Here is a 23,975-nt window from a genome sequence, read left to right as displayed (position 1 = left end):
TGAAACAAAATATTTCAAAATGTCTGGATTGAAACATTTCATTTCAACTTGGTTTGACATTAAACCACATCCCTGGAGCTGCCCCGGATATCATGGAAGTTGTAGTTCAGTTGTTTCATACATCCCTTCTGCTCTGTGGGCAGAGCTCCCCAGATGGACTACATCTCCCATGATGCACCACACTCACGGGATTCCCTTGATGCTCTGTGATGGGTCAGCAAGAGAGGAGGCTGTGGTTTATCATGGGAGAGTAGTCCAGCGGAGGAACCTGGCCACTAGGGGAGAATAGGGGCATGAGGCACCTGAACATGAAGTGCCATAGCAGCAAAGGTAGACCAATTTTAACTTTGAACTGTCCTGAAATAAGACATTTCCCCAGCCTGAAATGTTTTGATTTGGTCAAGATGATCCAAAATGAAATATCTTTGTTTCAATTTTCTCAAGGGGAGCTTTCAGTTTTTGACTGAAAGTCTTCAGTTTTCAGGTTTTCCTTTAAAAGTCAATGTTCTGTGGAAAATCTTTGTTTTTGTCAGTATTTTCCATGGATCCTCCTCCCCTCACCCCAAATTTTTCAACAATCTCTAGAACTGAAACACCTTGTCTGAGATATTTAGCAGCAAATGTTAAAATAGTTAAGAGTCTTAAAACGATCTTCACTGTAAGTAGGATGATACGGCATTCATTTAAGTCATTTTTAATATGGAACAAAACTGGGGAAATATTAAGTCTTTAAAGGTCTAGTAGGGAAGGGGACACTTCTTTCTCTGTTTTGTACCATGAGCCCATTGAGCAATCCCAATGATAGCTACTTCAGGTGCTTTAGAAAATCCCAGCCTTGATTAAATTTATTTTTCCACTAACAAAGTGTAAAATTTCTGGGCATGATACAAAATATATTACCCCCCCGGCCCCATACACACAATTTATTGAGCAAAACCATAGACTTCTTCCTATCCTCAAATCATGTCCACTCATGCAAAAGCATTGAAAGAAGAGAGAAACCCTTCACTGTACATGTACTGAAGGTCAACAGGCACATGCTCTGGCTGACCAAAGGAGAAACAAATTCCACAAAGTAGTCTCTCTTCCTAGCCTACCAGCATTCATATCTGGGCACCATTAGCAAAAGCACTTTACCCTACCTCCTCTGCCACTTGGCTTGATCAACTCACACTGGTCTGGGGAGATGAGTTTGGAAGGGAGGGGAGTCAAGAGCTCCATCTGGTGTTGAGAATTTTGACAGGAATTTTGGCATCAAAGTTCATAAGTGAGTTTGTGCAATATGAGCAATACCAAAGTGACACATTAAGATTCTGCTTAATAGAAATCTGGCTACTAGCAACTAGCATTCAGTAGCAACATATACTCCCATCCCACCAACATTAAAGTGTTAAAGTGATTTGGATATGGACCAGAAGCATACTGCTTATTATTCACTTCTTTAAAAGAGAGGTCCTACCTATAATCAATGTCCTGGCTCTAAGCATGCTCAGCTGAGCAGTTCTGCTGTATGCCATGGGTGCCAGATATGTGGGCAATAAAGTTTGGGTTTTGGAGGCCCTTGCCAATAAAGTTTGGGTTTTGGAGGCCCTACATGAGCCTGGTGCTGAAGCAAATGTGAGTAGCCAAGAAGCTTGGTGTTTCAAAGTTGACTGTTTTGTGCTTTTTTTCTAATTGCAGTTATATTTAACTTTTAACCCCTCGCCTTCCCTCTGCTCATTAATCCACCTACACTGGGACGTCTTCCAACATCTGAAAAGCTTCAAGCAACTACCACTGTGTTTTAAAACAACCTGCCAGAGAACTGTTTCCTTCTTTCCCTCTGATGTGGTGTTTCCCTCAAAATCAAATTTGACCAAAGTCTAGATGGGCACACTCCTGTGATGGAATAATGGACCAGTATCTCATGACTCAGCAAAGTTAGAAACCAGAGCTTTAAACCATTGGAATGAGGAAGTCCCCAACTTTGGAATATGTATCTGATCCCCGTCACCACAGTATGTTAACACTTGTCGCAAAGGAAAACTGAGACCTTGTCTCTGTATTAAACAAAAACGTTGAAACCAGGAAAATGTGCTGGCTGCCCCAAATTAGCACTTCCTTCTAGCCCTGAAAGATCCTCAGATGTTGCTCACACTCACTGTGTTGTTGTATATGCAAAAGCTATTTTAAGTAGTTATTAGAGATTTTAAAAATAATATTAGTTTAGTTTTCTGTGCCCCAAGAGTCCTGTACATTTGAATTCATGGTATTATGGCAGCCTGGCATTGTAGGAGGAATGAGATGAACAGCTGTGCCAATAATACTTTTTAAAAAACCCTCACAAATATTCCTAAACTAATGATGATGATTTAATTCAAGCACATTTCATCCGGAAGGCTACCATGCCCACACACAGACTTTTTATATATAGAGAGACTATATGGTGCATGTGTGTGTTTTGAAGATTTTATACAAGCTTACGTTTAAAGACCACTTTACTGCTGAGTAGTAAGTAACTTGTTCATCTCAAATTCATGTTAAAATAAAACCACCATATTGTACCATGCCAGATACTTATGTATTCCCTTTACGTACATACAGCAATTGTGAGTACAATTATTAATTGTGAAGCTCGTTGGTATCATTCTAGATGAAGGGTACTTGAACATTAATGAAGTCATTAGCCTATTCTCTTCTATTTCCTCCTTTTCATCCATCAATCCCTGCTGGATGCCCACAGTGGTAGTTCCTTATGTCTAAGAACTTGAGCTACTTTTACAGCCAAGGTGAAAGAAAACAATAATTTTCTACAAAACTTTACAAATAAACTGAATTTTTTCAGCTGTAGCATTTTTATGAAGGCAGGGGGATGCATAAACTTTTTTCCAATTATCTCAGAGATTACCCTTTAAGCCTGTTGAATGGGCTGTGGTAATCTTTTACAAGGTATTTCATATGCAACCAACCCCTTTGGCTATTCTGCAACCTTACACTTGAGGTTTTAGCTTTGGAGAGAGTCACTTGGAATACACTGCATTCAATCTTCCCAATGTGGTACACAGATTTAGACCCAAGGAGCCTCAGATTTAATCCTGGATTCCTCATCAATCCGCTGAAACATGACTTATCTTTTAAACAATTCCATAGCCTCCTCTTTCCAATTAAGAAGAGCTGGGCTGTAAAATGCCACATCCTGTACCCATGTGACTTGACAGATTTAACGAGCCATTGTGGTAGAAACAAGGTAATGCCGCTCTAGGGTAGTCCATCATTCCTTTTTAATTTATTTAGTTGTTCAGCTATGAAACTAACCCCATCCAGTGCATAAATCCACATTCTCACTATGGGGCACCTGCACAGAATTCTTCTGACAGTTTTATACCTCTCATTCTAGCTGGCTGGGCCCCAGTGACCACAGCGTGTTTTTCCTTTTCTCCTCCTGTGAATGCCCCTTGTAAAGTGAGATTCAATAATGAATCGATCTACATTTTCCTTCTTTTTGGAATAAAGTGGAAGAGCTGTGACTAGGTGGAGCAGTGACTCAGTAGCACATCAGAGATTATGAACTGGCACTTCCTCCTTCCTCACCTTCTATCCAGCTGGAAAGCGTGAACTGGTTGGGAAAGAATAAAATACCCTCCCATCTCCCACACCCCTACAACAGAGCCTTTAAAAATGTTTGAATAATTACAGTTAAATTCTTCCATTGTCTCCTTCTTCCTAACTCCCTGCTCAGGCCCCAGTTCTGGATAATTTGCCACGAAGTGAGAATGGGAGGGGGGGAGGGCAGGGGATCTGCTAGGAGGATGTGCTGTGTTGCTGTTACAACCTCCCTGGTACTTTGACCCAACTTCTATGTGTATGTCTGCACCATCAGTGGTGTGACTGCAGCACCCGTAGACGTACCCCAGCTAGCTGACATAACAATAGTAGTGGAGTTGCAGCAGCATGGGCAGCAACACTAGCTGTAGAAACCTGCCCGGGATGCCGGATGTGTACTCAACTTGCTAGCCTGTGCTGCCACCCATCCTGCCTCAGCTTCACTGCTGTTGTTGTTTAAACTAGCTAGATCAAAGCTAGTTTGGGTATGTCTACACATGCTGCAGTCACACCTCTGTTTGCAGGGTAGACTTATCCTATGCCTCTAATGAGGTTAAATTCAGTTTGAAGGATAAGCAAAGGGGGGAGGAGGATGTAAATATTTTTTTTCTCAAGCATGTCGCTCTTCTCTGCTGAAAAGAAGAAAAATCATCTGGTACGTAAGGTCTACCAGATTGTGCAATAGTCCCTCAAGGGATGTAGTAAAGGACCCATTACTTAAAACATTAAAACTAGGTAAAACGAAGCCCTGGAGAATACACTCTGGAGAGGGATGAGTTAGGCATTGGTCTAGATATGCTTGCCTAGTGGCTTATGCTTCCTAATCACAACAGAGCTATGCCCAGTATGCTCAGATTGAACAAAAATGCTTACAACTGATTTTTGGGTTTGAACAGTTTCAGGAGTATGTTTATGGGTAGAAATCAATCAAGACAGAACCAGTCCATAAGTCACTGGAATTTATATTACAAAAACTAATGTGCAAAGCACTGCCTAGACTTCAGAGAATGATTATGAAATGGCAAAAGTTCTCATTAAATGTGAAATATAGGCCCAATAAAGCAAATTCATATGAGATGTGCTTTTAAGAGTGCCTATAAACAGCAAAGCAAGGAGCTTCAGGAAGGGGAATTGGAGGTAAATATGACTTAAGGACTACCCCGGTTCCCAGAACTAAAATTGATCTGCTCAATGAAGAAACACAAAAAGTCCCAACTTTACTATGGCTTGAAAGGGTAGTGCTAGATGAACAGCCACCAGAAAAAGCCCAGGTGGCTTCAAGCATAAAAACCTTTCTGGGGCTATACAGATGACATTGCTTCATATAACCAGATTCTTTACAAGGGCTTGGTGTCACAACATGCTACAGCGTGAAGTAAAAAATGCTAAGCATAATCCACGGTGCCCACCTGGGTACTGAAAAGTGTCAGAAGAGAGTCTGTGATGTCTGTTTCTGGCCAGCTATGAATGTTGTCATTGAAGGTAAAGTACCCAAGTGAGAAATTTGTAGCTCATATTGGGAACAGAATGCAAAACAATCCCTGAAACCACAGGAGATTCCTCATTGCCAAAGCTATTTGAATTAGAAAGAAAAGATTGTCTCTTATCAGTGGACCAATATTTCATTTTTTGTAAGTTGTTGCACAGCACATTGAAAAGCAATGTAGTAACTCATTGTAAATCACAGTTGCTTTCCGGGGGATTCTAGCTGAGTTGGTAATGGCTCACAATTCACGAGGGGCTCATTTCAGCAATACTTTTTGATATATCAGTTCAAGTACACCATGTCAACTCATTTAACTCTGGGTAGTAGGGGCTCAACAGAAAAGTCAGTACAAATAGCAAATAACTTGATAAAAACAGCCTTGGTGGATTCAAGGGATCCAGATTTAGTATTTTTGGACTATTGAAGCATGTCTCACAATACTTTATTAGCATAACCAGTTCAAAGACTCACGAGCAGAAGGACAAAAATCTAAATGCCAATATCTAACAAGATGGGTGAGTCAAAGACAATTAACCCTGAAGTAGCTATGGAAGAACTATGCACTAGGAAACTAGAACAGAAGAAGGTATCTGGCAACCTACCAACGTAACAACTATAGCACCCTTACCAAGCTGATGTCATATAACCACCCATAAGTCAGTCCTACAAGAAGGACCTGCATTACAAAAGGACCTTCATGCGGCAATATTCTTATGGTTGCTGCCTATTGTCAAACAAGATCCCAACGAGTCTCCCAAGCTTTTCTAATAATTCCTGCATTCACCATTTTCTTCTTCATTTCTAATTTTATTTTTCTAGGAGAATGTTTCCAGCCATGAGAGTGAAAATTACAGGCTTAGACCCTCACCAGCAGTATTACATAGCCATGGACATTGTGCCTGTGGATAACAAGAGATACAGGTAAGACTTTCAACGGCACAATGAGGAACACCATGAGAGCTAGACTCAGAATACCAAAGAATGAGAGGTTGGGAAAAACATTTACCACTATACCCAAGTGTAAAGGCCCATGCTTCAATCAGAGAGAGATTGAGTCAGATTCACCAGCTGGTGTAAATCAGCATTGCTTCATTGACATCAGTAGTGCTATGCTGATTCAAACTATCTGAGTATCTGATCCGTCGTACTGAGGGTGTCACTGAGAAAGTGGATTAATACATTCCCTCCCTTGCATTTCTGGAGACCAGGATTCAAACCCTGCCTTCTGATTCAAGTAATAATATTTTTTTCTCTTTCTAGTCTCTATTGGTCTGTGTGCATTTCACAATTAACCAGGATTAGCAATCACTCACCAAGAGAGCCCTGGGATGGGCAACCTGAGACTGAAATAGCAGGGAGTGCTGCAGGTCAGGACTGAGCTATTTGCAGATCTATATTTTGGATGCAGCACTGGAGTAGCAGGTGACACAGGCACTGATGCTCTCAGGCATTTGAATTTCCATCCAAGCAGAGTGGACACAAATCAAAAGAAAAAAAAATCATCATCTAGTAAATAAGAAATAATAAACTAAAAATGTAAAAATTAAGACTCTGAATAAACATATGTGACACTATATGATTGCTTAATAAATGTGCGTAGATACAGTTTATCCCCTGGTAGCAAAAAGACCTATCCAATTTAGGGTGAAGGCTATATTTAGTTGCATATCAACATGTTTTAATGGTTACCAACCAGTGAGAATCATCTTCTCTTTAAGAAAAGAACTACAAAGCATAACTGCAAAACGAGATGAAAATAGATGATTGAAATTAGGAATTCTTGCTTGCTGATTTAAAACATGTTTAAAATCAGTGATTTAAATCACTTTGAGTCAAATCAATCCACCCTGAAAATACATGCTGAACAATCCAGTGTGAGAGGTCCCACCCGCACAGGTCTGTCTTTTAGTAATAATGAAGTGCTCAGCAGTATTTTCACAGGCTTGTTTTCCAGCACAGAGAGGGTTAAGGAGCCGGGACAGCACATATGGCAGAGCTTTATAGCTGAAAGGAACTGGGAAGGTGATTTTAATAAGGAATCCCTCGTCCATGTGTTCAGTTCAATTATCTGGTTTGCATTTGCAAGGTGAAAGGTTGCAGTAAAGCACATTCCCCCTATCTGTGCATGAGGCCTTGGCACGTGTATGGCAGGGTGGTGGGGAAGGGGAGCTCTGGCAATGTTCCTTCTTCACTGGCTCTGGGGTTCCTTAGCCGTAAAGATTCACCCCTCTCTCTCAGGTATGTGTATCACAGCTCCAAGTGGATGGTGGCAGGCAACGCTGACTCCCCAGTGCCTCCCAGGGTGTATATCCATCCTGACTCGTTGGCTTCTGGCGACACCTGGATGAGGCAGGTTGTCAGTTTTGACAAACTCAAGCTGACCAACAATGAGCTTGATGATCAAGGCCACGTAAGTCAGAAGCTAATCCCAGTGCCCTTGCCCTTGCCCTGCCCCACCGTGTCCCAGGGAGATATAACACTTCTCAGCTCTGCTGCTCCAAGCCCAGGGATGCAACCATTCCACACACAAGCTAGAAAGGCCTCTTGCCCAGCCCCATTGCTTGCACTCTGGGACACTGCCTAACCACATCGATGTATAAACCCTTGTCCCCCAGTCCCAGGGCTCCCTTTGGATAGGAGCTCAGTTTTGTTGGGGTGGTTGCACATATACACACCCCACGGAGGGATCACTGGCTGAATCTCACTCAGTTATCAGACAAGTGTAAAGACTGTGCAGTTGTATCACAATAGTCTAAGTCTTGGGATTTGTTAGCCTGCCCCCATCCCCATGTAGTTGTTATGAGCCGAGCATAGGAGACTTGAAGGCAAATAATTTCCCCCTCTCTTCTTTATTTAAAGATAATTCTACATTCAATGCACAAGTACCAGCCTCGAGTTCATGTGATCCGCAAGGACTTCAGCAGTGATCTGTCTCCTACAAAACCAGTCCCTGCAGGTGATGGAGTGAAAACTTTCAACTTCCCTGAAACTGTCTTCACCACAGTGACAGCCTATCAAAACCAGCAGGTAAAGCAGTGTGTGTCCCTGAGACCCATCAGCTCCTTCACCTGCAGTGTTTTCCCCTGTATTTATAAAAATAGTAGCATGTTCTGTGTCTCTGTGAGAATTAAATCTCTGAGAAAGCTAGCTAACAGAGAAGATGCACTGTATGGGCAGTTAAACTATGTTGTCACTGCAAAAAAAGATGGCTAGCTATCCTGCTGCAAAATCCTAGGTAGACACAGGGCATTGCAGTTTTACTCTGAGCTAGCTAGGGGAGGTCAATCATTGTGGGTAGGGGGAAGGTGTTGACCTCACCTGCCTACCTCGTAGTAAAAAACACTAGGATTTTACAGTGGATAAAGCTAACACATCTTAGGGTATGTCTACACTGCAAAGAAAAACCCATGGCACAGAGTCTCAGAGCACAGTCAATTGACTCAGGCTTACGGAGTAGCTTAAAAATAGCAGTGTAGACATTGCTGCTCAGGCTAGACCCTCACCCACTCCGAGTCTCAGATCCTGGACTCCAGCTTGAGCCAGAACATCTACACTGCTATTTTTAGCCCTGCATGAGCCCAAGTCAATTCACCCAGGGTCTGAGACTCAGTGCTGTGAGTTTTTCTTTACAGTGTAGACGTACTCATAGCTATCCCATGGTAAAACACACCGGTTTTTGGCAGTGAAAACAAAGTCATAGATGAGAGAAAGGGGCCACTATGCATAGCAGCTCTTAATGGCTTAATACTTTACTTACAAGTACACTACAAGTACAAGTGTTTCAGGACCTGGTCACTTTCCACAGGAAGGTGCGTCCATTAACTCAGTATACCTTCAGAAAAAGGCATTGCTATCATGAGATTACGATCTGGAGAACTAGTTATTCCTGGAACAGATAATGCTTTGATTATGGACTAACTGCGTTCCTTGATCCAGACTTTTAAACATCCAGAAATGGCATCTTAGCCCATATTATTTATTTGTGTTGCAGTAGCCATACAATAGTCACGAACCAGGAGCTGTACCAATACTGAAGCAGACGGTCCCTGCACCAGAGAGCTTACCATGGAGAACTGTATTTATTCACCTGAGTAAATGGGCATTCTAGATGCACTAAGGAAATTATTATAAATTATTTATATAGGATTCCATACCTGTTCTAATTAGGAATGACTTCAAAAAGATGTTTTGAAAGGATATGAATTTCTTGAGACTGAAAGGAAAATAAGACAATGCAAGTAGTTGAGATTTTAACCAAGACAGGAAGTTTTGGAGTAGAATGGCCAGTTCTGTGTTACCTAAAACATACCCTGATGAAAGTCTGATTCACTCTTTCATCCTTCCATGGCTTGTAGAAAAAAATTGGTCCTCTTTCTGTAACTACAGAACTCTGGTCTGAATCAGTGCCTGAGAGCTGTGGGTTGTGCTTAAAGGGAAGAGCCCAATTGTCCAGAGGTAAAAGGATGAAGAGATAGCTGGTTCAGAAATCCCATACCGATGGCAACTTTGCTTTCTAAAGACTTTACCTTCATAGGGATGGATTCAGCGGCAGTTTCTACCAGCAGCTCAAGCACATGGCCCATAAGGCAGAAAGTGGAGAGTGGTTTCAATCAAGTCTTTACCGAGCCCCAAAGCGGGGAGTACTGTAGGGAGAGGAGGTGAGGTCAGGTCAGCAGGGTAATGTGCTGATGCCTATGGTGTCCCAGCTGTAAATTAAAGCTACCCTTCCCAAGTGGAAATCCCAAGGGAGAGCTGGTGTCAGTGCTAATGCTTGCCCTCATCAGAGTGAATACTCCCAAGGTGCAGGAGGTTCAGCTGGTGTAGGGAAGGAGATGAAAATGACATTAACTGCCACTACCATTTTGGTTCTGAGGACATATTATGTCACACAACTTTAAAGGGGCTTGGAGCAGTTGTCCTGATTCTGGGAAGCTGGGTAGAATTGAATATGAGTTGAATGTGAGCTCAGTTCCTGAATGTCCAGGGAAGTCTGAAAGCCACAGAGAGGGGGCACTTGCTGGGCACAGAACCAGGGGCGGTAGAACAGTGGTTCTCAAATGCTTTGATTTTGGAGAGCACTTCTTATACTTCACATGCTTAGGAAAGTGTTAATTTGGATCCTCAACTCATTGAAAGGATCCTCCATTCACCATCTTTGCATGAAAACAATAATATGTGCTGGGATCAAAATGTCAGTGTTAATGCAGATTCTCAGCATTTATCACAGCCATGTGAAGTAAGATGTCATAATAGACAAAGTCCTATGCAGTGTGTCAATACCATGGTGGTCTAGTTATATATCATAAACAAGCATCATAAACTAGAATGATAACATGAATTAGCTTGAAAGGAAAAATCTGATAATGTAGCCTGACTTGAAAGGAAAATATGGTCTGCAGTTTGCTGCTACAGATTGCAGGGATGAAAGAATTTGTCTTAAATCAAGAATGGTAATAAAAAAACATTTCTCATCTTAGCTATTTTGCAGACAATAACATTGTAACCTCAATCTTTAGGAATCACTTCTCTTTTCAATGAAATATAGTCAAATTTATATGTTAAAGTAAACAACATTGAAATAAGTGACAATATCATGTCAAAACAATTCAAAAGAGTTTGTCACATTTAATTAATTCATTATTACAAAATGTTTATACAGCACCATAGAACTTTAGAGAACACAGGGACACACTCCCTTCTGCAAAGAACTTACAACCTTTTGGCATGTTTTCATTCCATCTGAAAATTGTATATGTTGGGAAATCTAAAAAAGGGAAGTGGAGGCCAGGAGAAAATTTCAGAATATGAGGTTTCCCATTATAATATAGGCTATTTTCCTTTCATTCCCAAATCCCTCCTCAAATCTCACTCCTTCTTTGAAGCCTTCCAGTTGCAAGGTGATGTGTGTGGTGTAGGATCCTGAATAGATTAGACAGATTGATGCCATATCCACAGTCACTCTGTGTAGATGGTAAGTGTCAGTAGAGGTGTACTGGTTAATGTAGGGTTAATATAGTGTAAGGTGATCATATTTCTCAAAGTGAAAATGGGACGCAGCGAGGAGCTGATCCCAGCTGATCATCTGAGACCCTCCACCTCTGCGTGGGGCTGGCCCGATCTGCTTGGCCAAACCCCGCCATGCGGGGCTGGTGTCATCTCTTGTCTCTCCTCCCCCCTGCCTGAATATTCCTCTGAACCCTCTTAGCGGGGCACACACCACTTTTTTGGCAAGAGCAAAAGGCAAAAATACCCCGTTCAACCAAAAAAGTCGGGATGTCAGGGACAGGGCTTAAAAAGGGGACTTTCCCAGCCAAAACAGGATGTATGGTCACCCTAAGATAGTGCCTTGGGGTGTAGGAGGTGATAGGTTCAGTTCCTAACCAGTTTTAGGGTACATTGGTGGCTTACGGGTCTGCTTCTCACTTATGGTTCAAATCCCAGCCAGGCCCTAGCCCTACAATTAATAATTGTTGGACCTTTGGCTTTTTTCCTGGGTGAGGTTCTATGCCCCGTGCTATGCAGGAGGTCAGATTAGATTCTCATAATGAGTCCTTCTGGCCTTACAATTTAAGGATATGTACTGTTTTATTTAATATTTTACCCACGTTTGATTTTGAACCTTTTGGGTATGTCACATTGTAGGGTACAATCCAGTCCAGTGAGGGGTCTGTCACTTCTTGCCCTGAGACCTGCCGTGCCTCACAGTGCTTTGCTGTTGTAGCTCCCAATCAGGGTTGCTGACAAACAGCCTACCAGCATGCAGGTCACACCCTGAGTGTCTGTGTATAGCTGCAGCCCTGATCCAGCAGCCTGTCAGCAACACTCCAGTCACACTCTGGCTTCCACCAGCCTCGGTTACTACTTGCTGGGTGATCCCAATACACTCCCATTCCTAGATTTCGCCCCAAAACATGTGTTCTGCAGTGTCCAGCCCTCTGCTGGACAGTTCATATATTAAAGGTACATTGCTCCCATAAAGGCTCAATATTCAAGAATTTGCTACTTTAACTGGAGTTACCAAACAGTTCAGTTTAAACACAGCACTGGATTAGTTCAGATTAAAAATAAAACAAGTTTATTTAACTACAAAGAGATAGGTTTCATGTGAGTACAAGTATAAGGTATTAAAGTTAGAAATGGTTATAAAAAATAAAGGTAAAACATTTCTTGTAGTTCAAACTTAAGCTACACTTGGTTCAAGGTAAAATCCTTACCACAGGCTCCCAGCAACATGGTTGACCAAATTCTCAGGTCAGGCTCTCCCCCAAAAATCAAAAGGCTGGTTCCTTTGTCTTGTTAGGTGAAAGAGAGAGATAAGCTGGGGTGTTTTGCCCCTCACTTTTGTAGTCCAGTCACCCTTTGAAATTCATTTTCCTGAGGTTACCCCTAGATAAAGCTTACTCCAGCTGTGAGGATGGAGACATGGGGTCTTGTGGTAAAAGAGGATCCATGTTGTTGATTGTTAAAATGCACATCAATCTGTTCCTTCCCCCCTTTCGTTGCCAAGGAATGGCCACTTGACAGGTGATTGACAATCACCTTTGATGACACTGGGCTAGAGGCATCAGCTTGTTCTTTGTCTTTGAGAAACTGGCATACCCACTACCCAGACTTATCTGGTAAACACACTGTAGTAATAATTTCAGCTTATGTTTATAACTCTTAATATGCATTTCATACATATATTACACAAGAATATTGATTATCGGTGTGTTCCTAGTTTTTAAATGATGCTTCACAAGGCATATTTTGCACAAAGGTTATTACATGAATTATAGGGTGTGAATACAGGGGTGCTTTCAGTCCTACGGGGCTAGGTCTCTGATCTTTGACGCTTTCAATCTATTGTACAGTGCCATGTACATTATAACAGTATATAAGTAACAGTAATGTCCTAAAGTGGGACACAAAGTTGAATAATTTCTAAAAGATTCTGATTAATGGCTTTGAGGTAGGGACCAGAGAACTGGTTTAGAAACCAGCTGTACATCATCCCCTTGAACCTTCACCATCTGGCACTTGAACTCACACCAAAGCTTTTTCTAAGGTCTGAAATGTGCAGGTAAGTTTCTGTCATTTTCATTTTCAGCCAAGATGGGAAATGCTCAAAATTCTGTACAGGAGGCAATGATCCTCAGGAGAGGGTGTCACAAATCACAGCCTATTCTTGTGAGATTTACAGCCTAATTTTGCACAATGAAAGAGTCAGTTTCATCTCTATTATTGAAATTGGTGGAATGGAGTTACACAAGGTTGACTGTGGCTCAAAGAGCCATATTCAGGAGCAGTAATTCTAGTGTGGCCATGTTTGGCTCTGGGGTGCTGTTGATTTATTATATGTATATACTCTACAACCCCAAGATATCTCTATCCTGAAACAATTATCAAACACAAATAGGACTGTTGCTATCAGAATGGCCAGGGAAACTAACTAACCCAACTTTGAGTAGTTATGAATCACCAACCACCAAGAAGCAGAGCTAACAATAGCCCCCTTCTGGTTGGGACCATCCTGGGTTTTGCAGTTCTGCCTAATGTCTGGAGGCTGTACTCTGTGCTTTGCTGTTGCCTTTTCTCCTTAGCATTGTTTGGGAAGTTAGTAAGTAGAAAATAAAAAACATGTTGGATGAATAGAGGCAGCATATATTAGGGCATTAAGGGTAGTTTAGTTGCTCTCAAAATAAAAATCTTCAAACAACTGCTAATTCTCAGTTCCTTCCTTTGCAGATCACTCGATTAAAAATTGACCGAAACCCTTTTGCTAAAGGATTCAGAGATTCTGGGAGGAACAGGTAAGAAGATCTCATTTATCTTTCCTTCTGTTAAGCTCATTTTCTCTTTGTACCCCTTACACTCCCTTTTTTAAAATCCCTTTTAAGTCCCAGGAAAGCTCTTTGTTGGGTAATTCAGTTTTACAGCAAAAGAAAGTTGCTGTAAATCTGTTAGTCTTTAAGGTGCCACCAGACTCCTCGCTGTTTTTGGGGATACAGACTAACACGGCTACCCCTCTGATACTTGCTGTAAACTAGTTACCACAGAACTTTGGAATGGCTGTTTTAATTTGCTTAAACACACCCACTATGTACTGCTGGCATCAGTAGAAAACACAATAACCAGATTAAACATTTCTCCTCACAAGTCAGTTCTTCCATTTTGTTGCTTTTCAGTGAATGTATTTCAGTTTGTCAGTATTTTCCAGGTAACTTGGTGTCCAGAACTCAATGCAATGTTCTAGGCATTGTTACACAAGATCCCTATAAAGAGAGATAGATATCATTTCCCTGCTTCATGACATTATGCCCCAAAGTGCAATTGTTTATTTTCCTGATATATCAGATTTTAAACTCATGTCTAATTTACTGTCCACTATCATCTCATTGCGTCTTTCAGTACTACTTCTTCCAAGAGCACTTCCTTCCATTTTGTTTGTGTTTCACATTAGTTTTTATGACCTATATTAGCAATGAGTTTTTCCAAGTTAATTCTTATTTTTTTATTATCTAGTCATGTATCAAATTCTTTAGCTACTGTTGTATTATTTTTCTATTCTCTCTGAAGTTTGCATTCTTCTCAATTTAGTATTATCTACTGATTCAATTGCTGTGGTCTTTGCTCTCTCTTCCAAGTCATTTATAACTATTATTTACTACTTCCATAGTACCATAATATATATAGGGCCTTCCATAATTAATAAAGATATAGCAAAATATTGTTGAGTTTTTTAAAAATAAATGATAAAAATTGTTAGCAGCATGGAGAGACTTTTAAATGAAGACAGACTAAAAAGTTTGGGACTGTAAATTTAGAAAGACAAATTAAAAGAGACATGATGGAGGCATGCAAAATAATAAATATCACAGAGAGAGTAAACTAAGTGGTTCTATCTCCTCTTTGTCATACTTAGAATTGGTCAGAAACCAGAATTTCCATTCAGTGGGGAATTCCAAAATGCTGGGGGAAAGAAACTGTTCAGAATTGAAATGACAAACCAAAACTTCAAAATTTCCTGCAAAACAAAAATTCCAAAAGGTTTTGATTTGGAAACACGGCAGTATTTCAATTCAATAATGTCAGTTCATTTTGTTTAGACCCTTATATTAAAATAGTAGCTATAGTATAAAATTATACAATTTAGACAAATATTAACACTAATATTTTCCTATAAAATCAAAACAAAATTAATCAAAATGGGAAAATTGAAACAAAACATTTTACCTATCAAAATGTTTCAGTGTTATCAAAACAAAATAAGAGAGTCAAAATAAAATGTTTTGACTTTTTCCAGTTAAAAATTTCATCAAAATATCCCTGTGAAATACTTTGATTTTCAATGAAATTGCATTTTTCAATTGTAGAATGCTTGACAGAACAGTATTTCACCAGCACTATAACATAACAAGGGATATTCAATGAAATGGAAAGGCAATAAATTAAAAACCTATAAAGGAAATACTTTTTATACAATGCATGATTTATCTGTGAAATTCATTATTACAAGTTATTACTCAGGCCAAGAACTAAGTAGGATTCCATCCACAGTTATTATAAATGGTGCGGACAACACTGCCTATAATTAACGTTGCTGAACACACGTCATTATAAGAGTAGAGACTTGTTAGAGTTTGGCAGCTAAAATCTTTGAAGATTCCATTTGCTCTGAGTATGCTCTAGCCAAAGACTTCAGGGGCTGAATAGGGCTTTCCCTGTAATTGCTGCTCCTAGCTGCTGTAGGCCTCCTTGGAGCTGGGTAGTAGAACTGAGAACAGGGAGATTGTCTCTCTGGTGCTTTCAGAGCTCCTTCTGCTGACACCCAGGCAGTAAGAGGGAGGAAACAGCCTGATCTGAATGCAAAAGGGACAAGAGCTGGACTTGCGGCCTGGGGGGCAGTGGAGGGGGTAGATTGAGAAAGGGAGACTGGGAGTGGGACCTGGCAGTGTGTGTGGGAAGTCTTGGATTGACTGGGCAAGGAGGCTGGGACTGGGAGCCCGGTGTGGGGGAAAAACAGGGATGGAAGGGGAAGAGCCAGTGAGGGGGAAAGGAGGCTGAGGTTAGATGAGAATTCAGTAAGAAGAGACTGGGACTGGATGGGCAAAGGAATTTAGGGTGGGGACTTGGATTTAGATCCTGATCATGAAGGAGACTGAGATCAGATGAGGAACCCAAACCTGGAAAAACTGGACAAGGAGACTGGGACAAGGAATCTAGGGAGGAGACTCCAGTCTCCTGGGGAAGTGGTAGGGAGCAGGACTCTGGAGGGGAAGACTGAGACTGAATGAGGAGCCCAGGGTGGGGAATATGTGAGGCTGGGACTGCCTGGGCAAGGAGACTTGGTCAATGAGTCTGGGGGTCAGAGGGGAATGGAACTGAGAGCTGGGGACAAGGGAAGAGACAGGACTGGGGCAGGAACAGGCTGGAGGAAGTAGGGGCAGCAGAGGTCAGGCTCAGAGGGAAGCAGGGGCAGAAGGGTTTCTGAATGCTAGAGCACACTGCTCTCCAGCTCCTGTAATGGAACTTGGGATTCTTCTTTGAGTGCTGGTCCCTGTATGTATTCTTCTGTGGGTATGCATAGCCTCAATGTGCCCTGAGTCAGAATTCTTGAAAGTAGCGTTTGTTGGTCCATGTGTGCATCTTTGCTCTCCTCATGCATCCAGCTGAGGACATAAATAGCAGAGTGGGCTGACTGCCTCTCCAGTTCCTTCTTATTGCCTGATGGCCAGGATTGGAACCTCCAGCATCTGGACCTTCATCTATATATCTGTATCCGTATCTATATCCATCTAATAATTTAGAATTTTTTACTCTACAGTTTTAGATAAGTTATATAGTTAAATAGATTCCCCATCCCAGGGAACTCCCACCTCATTATGGGTATTCGATTATGCCCAGAATCCCAAGGTTCAAAATCTTTGCTTCTTGCCCATGCTCCTTCTTGGTCAGCAACAACGATCCCTATACTGCCTCAGGGAAGTACGTGTTGCAGCAAGGCGCAGTATCAGTTCTTTCTCCAGTTGAACTTGTGAGGGGCAGGAACTTTGTTTCAAAAATCACCTCATGGACAAAGCCATGAGGCCATGGTTGGACCCACATCAGGAGACCTCCGTGTACGTTGGCCGAACTCAGAAAAGAGTGCACCTTCTGCCATGAGGTCTGCTTTATGTGCAAGCTGAAATTTTGCGTGGTCACGCTGGCATCTATAATCCCATCCCTGGAAAAGGACATGTTGTTTACAGCTCTCGATATGAAGGGCACGTACTCTCAGGTGAACATTCGCCTCACTCACAACATTTTCTCAGTTTCACAGAGTACTCCCATTTGACATTGCAACTGCCCCTGGGTTCTTCGTAGTAGCTGCCCATTTCATGTGAGGGGGACTGCGCTGTCTTCCACTGTCTCAACAACTGGCTTCTCATTGCCAAAACACATCAAGAAGTCTACAAGTCTACAAGTTAATGCTTCAGCTCCTGTCTTCCCTAGGGGTCAGTGTAAACTTGGAAAAGTCTGTCCTCACTCTAACACAGACTATACACTTCATCAGTCTCTAGATTCAGTCTCTGCAAGAGCTTATCTACCAATGGACAGATTCCAAGTGATGGACGATTTCATAGATCAGGTCACGCAAAACCCTTGAGCGCCAGTCAGAACTTGTCTTTCAATCCTGGGACATATAGCTTCATGTTCTTACATTTTGCCATTTGCCAGACTCCATCTTGGATGCCTGCAGGCATGGCTTCAAACAGTGTTTGCAATACAAAAGCATATCATATCTACTGTGGTAGAAAAATACGCATCAAGCATGTGTAGGCATTCCCTTCCTTTCCCTCTCACCAGACAGGACGATTATCACAGATGCCTCCCTCCTGGGCTGGGGAGCCCACATGAACAGACACAGGGCACTTGTATACCCTGAAAAGCCAGGGTGCCCATCAACATTTTAGAATTGCGGGCTGTCTGAGAGGCTTGCAAAGCCTTTCTCCTATTCATATAACATCACCAGATACCCATAATGTTGGACAATATGAAACTGTCCTTGACATCAACAAACAGGGAGCAGTGAGATATATTCCTCTGTGTGCAGAAGCAGTCACCCTATGGAATTGGTGCATCAGGAATCAAATCACCCTATCAGCAGTTTATCTTCCAGGGACTCAAAAAATGTTGGTCAACACCCATAACAGACACTTTACTATCAAGAGTGAGTTTTAAATAACTCAGCAGTGAGCAGTATTTTTGCTCAGTGGGGAACACCCACCAGGGATCTGTTCACTTCTCATACAGGAAGTGCAAAATATACTGCTACGCAGGAGCCCTAGGACGTCACTGTCAGGGTGATGCCTTCCTCCTTCTGTGGTCTGACCATCTGAACTTTGCCTTCCCTCTCTTGCCACTTCTACTTCGGGTCTTATGGAAAATTTGTCAGGACAAGATATGAGTCATTCTCAATGCCCCCAGTTGGCCCACACAATTTTGGTTCCCAAGTTTCCTAAATGAGGCGACGGGGTGTGTGTATGTGTGTCATTTTTGGAAAAAACTGTGTGTGATCTTGTAATTAAAGACTGTATCATAATGCGTACGCACAAGGGTGGCAAATTACGATGGTACAGGCAATCTTAATTCTGGTATTTCCTAACTTTTTAGTGCTTGACTTTGTAACCTTAATATCCTTTGAATGTAGATTTTAGTTAATAATAATATATAGGGTAAACATTGTGCTGGTGACTGTGGGGAGACAGAACATCTTGTTGGATTAAGAGGATCACTAGTCTGATCTGATATGTAATTTCCTATGTTCTCATCTCACATTAGATTTAGGGAAAGTGAGCGAACACCATCCCTGTTTAGATCAGAGATTCCCATGTCAGGGCACACATAGCAGTTCTGATACTTCAGGAATGCGACTGTTTTCCTGGTCTCCTTTCTTAATGATGAGTGTTTATCCTTTTTCCTGTTGCAATCTTGCTTCATGTCTCCGCTTAGTGGAGGTTGAGTTGCTCACAGTGGCAAGAATAAGGCCTGACACAGTGCATAGCTGAATGGGAGACTGAGGGCAGTGACGAGGTCTTAGTCTGGTGAATTTGGACAGTTCGCTGAAAAGGTTGGGATCTTGTGGCTCATTGACTTAAGGAAGGTCAAGAAATTGTAACATGGCTGCAGCTGTGGGTAGAACTCATAACGCTCTCTGCTGATGTAAAGAGGAATTAAAATCTTTAAGGTATTACACATCAAAGAGAGTAGCCTGGAGTTTTAAAGAAGAGGCAGGGGAAGGAATCTGAGAGCACATATAACATGAAAGCATCTGTCCTACTAATGCTGGGCCTGCCAAGATTTTACTACAATTCTCAGCCAGGGTGAGAAATTTTCTGTAACACTTAGAACGTTTCTCCAAAAAACAAACACCTGCTCCCTGCACACACATACCCAGACACATGTACATCCCCCCACACACACAAGAGAAAAAGGGATTCAGATCCAAACTTTGCGAAAACTAGAGAACTGGAGTGAACACAGTGTGGAATGGATCCTTTGAGTGTGTGGGGCTCTTAACTATGCTAACTAAGTCTTCTTCCTTCCCTCAACCCCCAGCTCCAGCCTCATCTTGGAGGGGGCTGACAGGAAGAATTATCATGTGGTATTCTGTGCCTTCTCCTCTGTCCCCCAACCATTTTTGTCAGTTGCAGCATCCAGGTTGCAGCTGGAAAACATTCCCCTTAAAATGTAGCTGTCTTTTTTTGAAAAATAAACTGGCATAATTTGAGAAAGGCCCATTTCTGAAGGAGGAATGCACACAGCTTCTCATTGATATTTCGTATTAAAATCTCTTTCCCTTTTAATAAACAAACACCAGTGGGAGCTACAGAATGACTTGTGAAGCTGCGCTCCTCTCTGCAAGCTTCATGGGAACTGTGTCATAGAATCATAGAATATCAGTGTTGGAAGGGACCCCAGAAGGTCATCTAGTCCAACCCCCTGCTCAAAGCAGGACCAATTCCCAGTTAAATCATCCCAGCCAGGATTCCCAGTTAAATCATCCCATCCCAGCCTGACCTTAAAAACCTCTAAGGAAGGAGATTCTACCACCTCCCTAGGTAACGCATTCCAGTGTTTCATCACCCTCTTAGTGAAAAAGTTTTTCCTAATATCCAATCTAAACCTCCCCCACTGCAACTTGAGACCATTACTCCTCGTTCTGTCATCTGCTACCATTGAGAACAGTCTAGAGCCATCCTCTTTGGAACCCCCTTTCAGGTAGTTGAAAGCAGCTATCAAATCCCCCCTCATTCTTCTCTTCTGCAGGCTAAACAATCCCAGCTCCCTCAGCCTCTCCTCATAACTCATGTGTTCCAGACCCCTAATCATTTTTGTTGCCCTTCGCTGGACTCTCTCCAATTTATTCACATCCTTCTTGTAGTGTGGGGCCCAAAACTGGACACAGTACTCCAGATGAGGCCTCACCAGTGTCGAATAGAGGGGAACGATCACGTCCCTCGATCTGCTCGCTATGCCCCTACTTATACATCCCAAAATGCCATTGGCCTTCTTGGCAACAAGGGCACACTGCTGACTTATATCCAGCTTCTCATCCACTGTCACCCCTAGGTCCTTTTCCGCAGAACTGCTGCCTAGCCATTCGGTCCCTAGTCTGTAGCTATGCATTGGGTTCTTCCGTCCTAAGTGCAGGACCCTGCACTTATCCTTATTGAACCTCATCAGATTTCTTTTGGCCCAATCCTCCAATTTGTCTAGGTCCTTCTGTATCCTATCCCTCCCCTCCAGCGTATCTACCACTCCTCCCAGTTTAGTATCATCCGGAAATTTGCTGAGAGTGCAATCCACACCATCCTCCAGATCATTTATGAAGATATTGAACAAAACCGGACCCAGGACCGACCCTTGGGGCACTCCACTTGATACCGGCTGCCAACTAGACATGGAGCCATTGATCACTACCCATTGAGCCCGACAATCTAGCCAGCTTTCTACCCACCTTATAGTGCATTCATCCAGCCCATACTTCCTTAACTTGCTGACAAGAATACTGTGGGAGACCGTGTCAAAAGCTTTGCTAAAGTCAAGAAACAATACATCCACTGCTTTCCCTTCATCCACAGAACCAGTAATCTCATCATAAAAGGCGATTAGATTAGTCAGGCATGACCTTCCCTTGGTGAATCCATGCTGGCTGTTCCTGATCACTTTCCTCTCATGCAAGTGCTTCAGGATTGATTCTTTGAGGACCTGCTCCATGATTTTTCCAGCATCACTGAATCTTGCTATCATGTCTTTCACTAAAGTTTTTCAACAGGTGATGCAGAACAAATAAAGCAAAGGGAAAACTAGCACAAGATGAAAAGAGGAAAATATTCTGCCTCCTCTTTTTGTTGAGCTTTTCCCTATTGAAACTGCCTTTCTGCTTGGCGGTGGGGCCATGACTGTGAAATAGAAGCTGCCCCTTTACTTTTTTTTAAATGTTTCTTACACTGTTCCATTTTCATTTTTATTCCCTCCTGCAGCATCCACAGGGACTAGATATTGCTGTTAAAACTGCAAAATGGGTCTCCATTATAAACCTTTGGTTTTCATTTGCTCATAACTTTCCCCCCAAACTCTCCATTTGGGCAGAACCTGGCTTGATAGTGCAAGGCAAGACTGAATTAATTGCTGCCTTGGGGAAATTGTATGATTGTATGACTATCCAAATCCATCTGAGGAAGATCTCGCCTCATAAAATCCCTGCCCTAATGCTGAATACATTACAGCAAAGCTCTGTGATTTGTAAGGTAGTCTCTGGCTGCTTGTGGAGCTCAGAAACAATGAGACAACAGGCCGATTATAAATCATGAACCAACAAGCCAACCATAGACCTAATGAGGATGGGGTGAAACTTGGGTTAGCATGGCCGTATGCCTGGAATGTTCTTTGCTCCCTGCTTTTCTACTTCATTGCCTGTCTCCCTCAGGTTCTAGGCCATTTGCATGAAAGAACTGATCCCTGTACAGCTCACTGCCTGGGTTACCAGGAAATGTGTTTGGAGGAAGAGGAACAAACAGTTTGGAGGAAAAAACGGTGTGCCCAAGAGCTCAGTGTGATGAGCTTGGCTTTAAAAATTTTAGCATTTAAAGAATATTAGTTGATGGTAGCTAGTGATCTTACTATTTTTCGAAAGGACAATTAGGGGAATAACCTAATACTTAGGAAACCTAGATTCAATTCCTTCCTTTGCCACACACTGCCTGTGTGATCTTGGGCAAGTCTCTCTGTGCCTCAATTCCCCATCTGTAAAATCGTGATAAGATAAGATACTGCTTTACCTCACAGGTATGTTGTGAGGGTAAATAAATGAAAAAAAGTGAGGTGAACAGATAGCAGGGTGATGGGGGCTAGACAAGTACCTAAGATAAATAGTTAGACTCAGGTATGGTTTGGTTGATTTCCTGAAAAGTGGCAGGAGCGTGGAAACCACAATTTTCTAAAATAGCTTCTGAATTGCACATGCAGATCAGGTAGCTGAATGTTTAGCTAGCCAATCTACAGATGCAAAATTGCAAGACATATTTTGGAGGCCTGCTTGAATCCCTTTTGCATGGGCTCCTCATTCCTCTGGGATGTGGTATTTCCTGCAACCAGCAAGAGGCAGCTTACCTGTTAAAAAGTAACAATCTACAAATGTAGGGGGAGAGGACAAAGGGAAAGAAAACCCTAAGCCATGGGTATGCAATGACTCTTCCCTTTACCTAGATCTCTGGCAGCTGAGATGAACAAGGGTAGGCTCTGCCAGGAGCAATCGGAGTCTTTGGATAGGGAAGGAGACGCAGGAAGGATACTTGGAGCCTATGGATTGGCTTCCTGAGTGAACAATGAAATGGTGACATGAATTCTGTGTGCAGCAGGCATGGCCGGGCCAGCCATATGGAATAGATTATTCACACACACACAGATAGCTGGGACATCTTTTTTCATTTTTCAGACAATGGAACTTTCATTTATTGCCCAGTATTAAAACTTTATAGCACTGAAAATCAAAAAATCAAGTGAAAAAAAGAGAGCAAATTCTGGATACCTATTAAAGGGTCCAACCTTATTAAAATAAAGCTGGCAATGAATCCTCTTCAGATATTTCCCCCCCTACTTCATAAAGATGGTGTGAGAGGGGGAGGATTTGTGGCTGGACAGAGAGTTGGAACTTTGAGTGCGGTCCTGTGAAAAGGAAAATGGAGATTATACGGTTACTCCAGTGCTCTGTGGGCCAGGTTTTCAAAAGAGCACAGCAGCTCCCCTTCAGGCACCAAAATAAGTAGTTAGATATTTCAGAGGAGCTCAGCATGTTGAGTAATCCCAATTCAGAAAAGCACTTAAGCACCTGTTTAATTTTAAGTGTGTCTTAATCCCATTTACTTTAATAACATGTGGGTATATGATTAAGTGCTTTGCTGAATCAAGGCCAAAGAGCTTTGCAACCCAACAGTGAAAGAGCACTTTGTAAAAGAAAAGCATCCTTAACAAATAGCACTCTTGATCCCCTGCTATAACCACTAGACAACACTCCCCTATTGCTGCCCTCTTGCAAACATTTATGTAACCTGCTTAGAGAGTGCCTGTCGTTTCCCCCTCTAGTGGCGAGTGCACATACAAAATAAAAGCCTGGTACTGATAGTAGCTAATGAAGTAACTGATTTAGCTCCAGTGGTAGAGGTCAGTGCTATGGCTCTGGAGATCCTGGGGTCAAACCCAGTTGATCATCTTTTCTTGGGGGGGATGTTCATTAGAGTTGCTAATGATGGAATTTTTTTCTTCAGTTTTCTTAAAGAAATAAAAATAGGAAAATCTACACAGAAAAACTGCACTAAAACAATATTATTAAGGTTGCAAAGTTAAGGACTCAAAAGTTAGGGAAAGAAGGAAATAAAGTAGC

The 23,975-nt window shown here is 42.1% G+C and overlaps 1 protein-coding gene across 1 annotated transcript in view; it reads left to right on the top strand.

Annotated features, from left to right (window-relative positions):
- The window catches only part of TBX15 (T-box transcription factor 15), a 135,210-nt gene that overhangs the window by 87,845 nt on the left and 23,390 nt on the right, over positions 1-23,975 (top strand). Inside the window, exons 3-6 of the mRNA XM_073329070.2 lie at positions 5,888-5,989; positions 7,307-7,478; positions 7,928-8,095; positions 13,796-13,860. Of these exons, the coding sequence (XP_073185171.1) occupies positions 5,888-5,989; positions 7,307-7,478; positions 7,928-8,095; positions 13,796-13,860 (507 nt within the window). The remainder of the gene's footprint in view (positions 1-5,887; positions 5,990-7,306; positions 7,479-7,927; positions 8,096-13,795; positions 13,861-23,975) is intronic.

This window comes from Lepidochelys kempii, chromosome 1 (assembly GCF_965140285.1).
Source record: "Lepidochelys kempii isolate rLepKem1 chromosome 1, rLepKem1.hap1, whole genome shotgun sequence".
NCBI lineage: Eukaryota > Metazoa > Chordata > Testudines > Cheloniidae > Lepidochelys > Lepidochelys kempii.
Note: the sequence above shows the minus strand (reverse complement) of the source record. Positions and strands in the feature narration are given on the sequence as shown.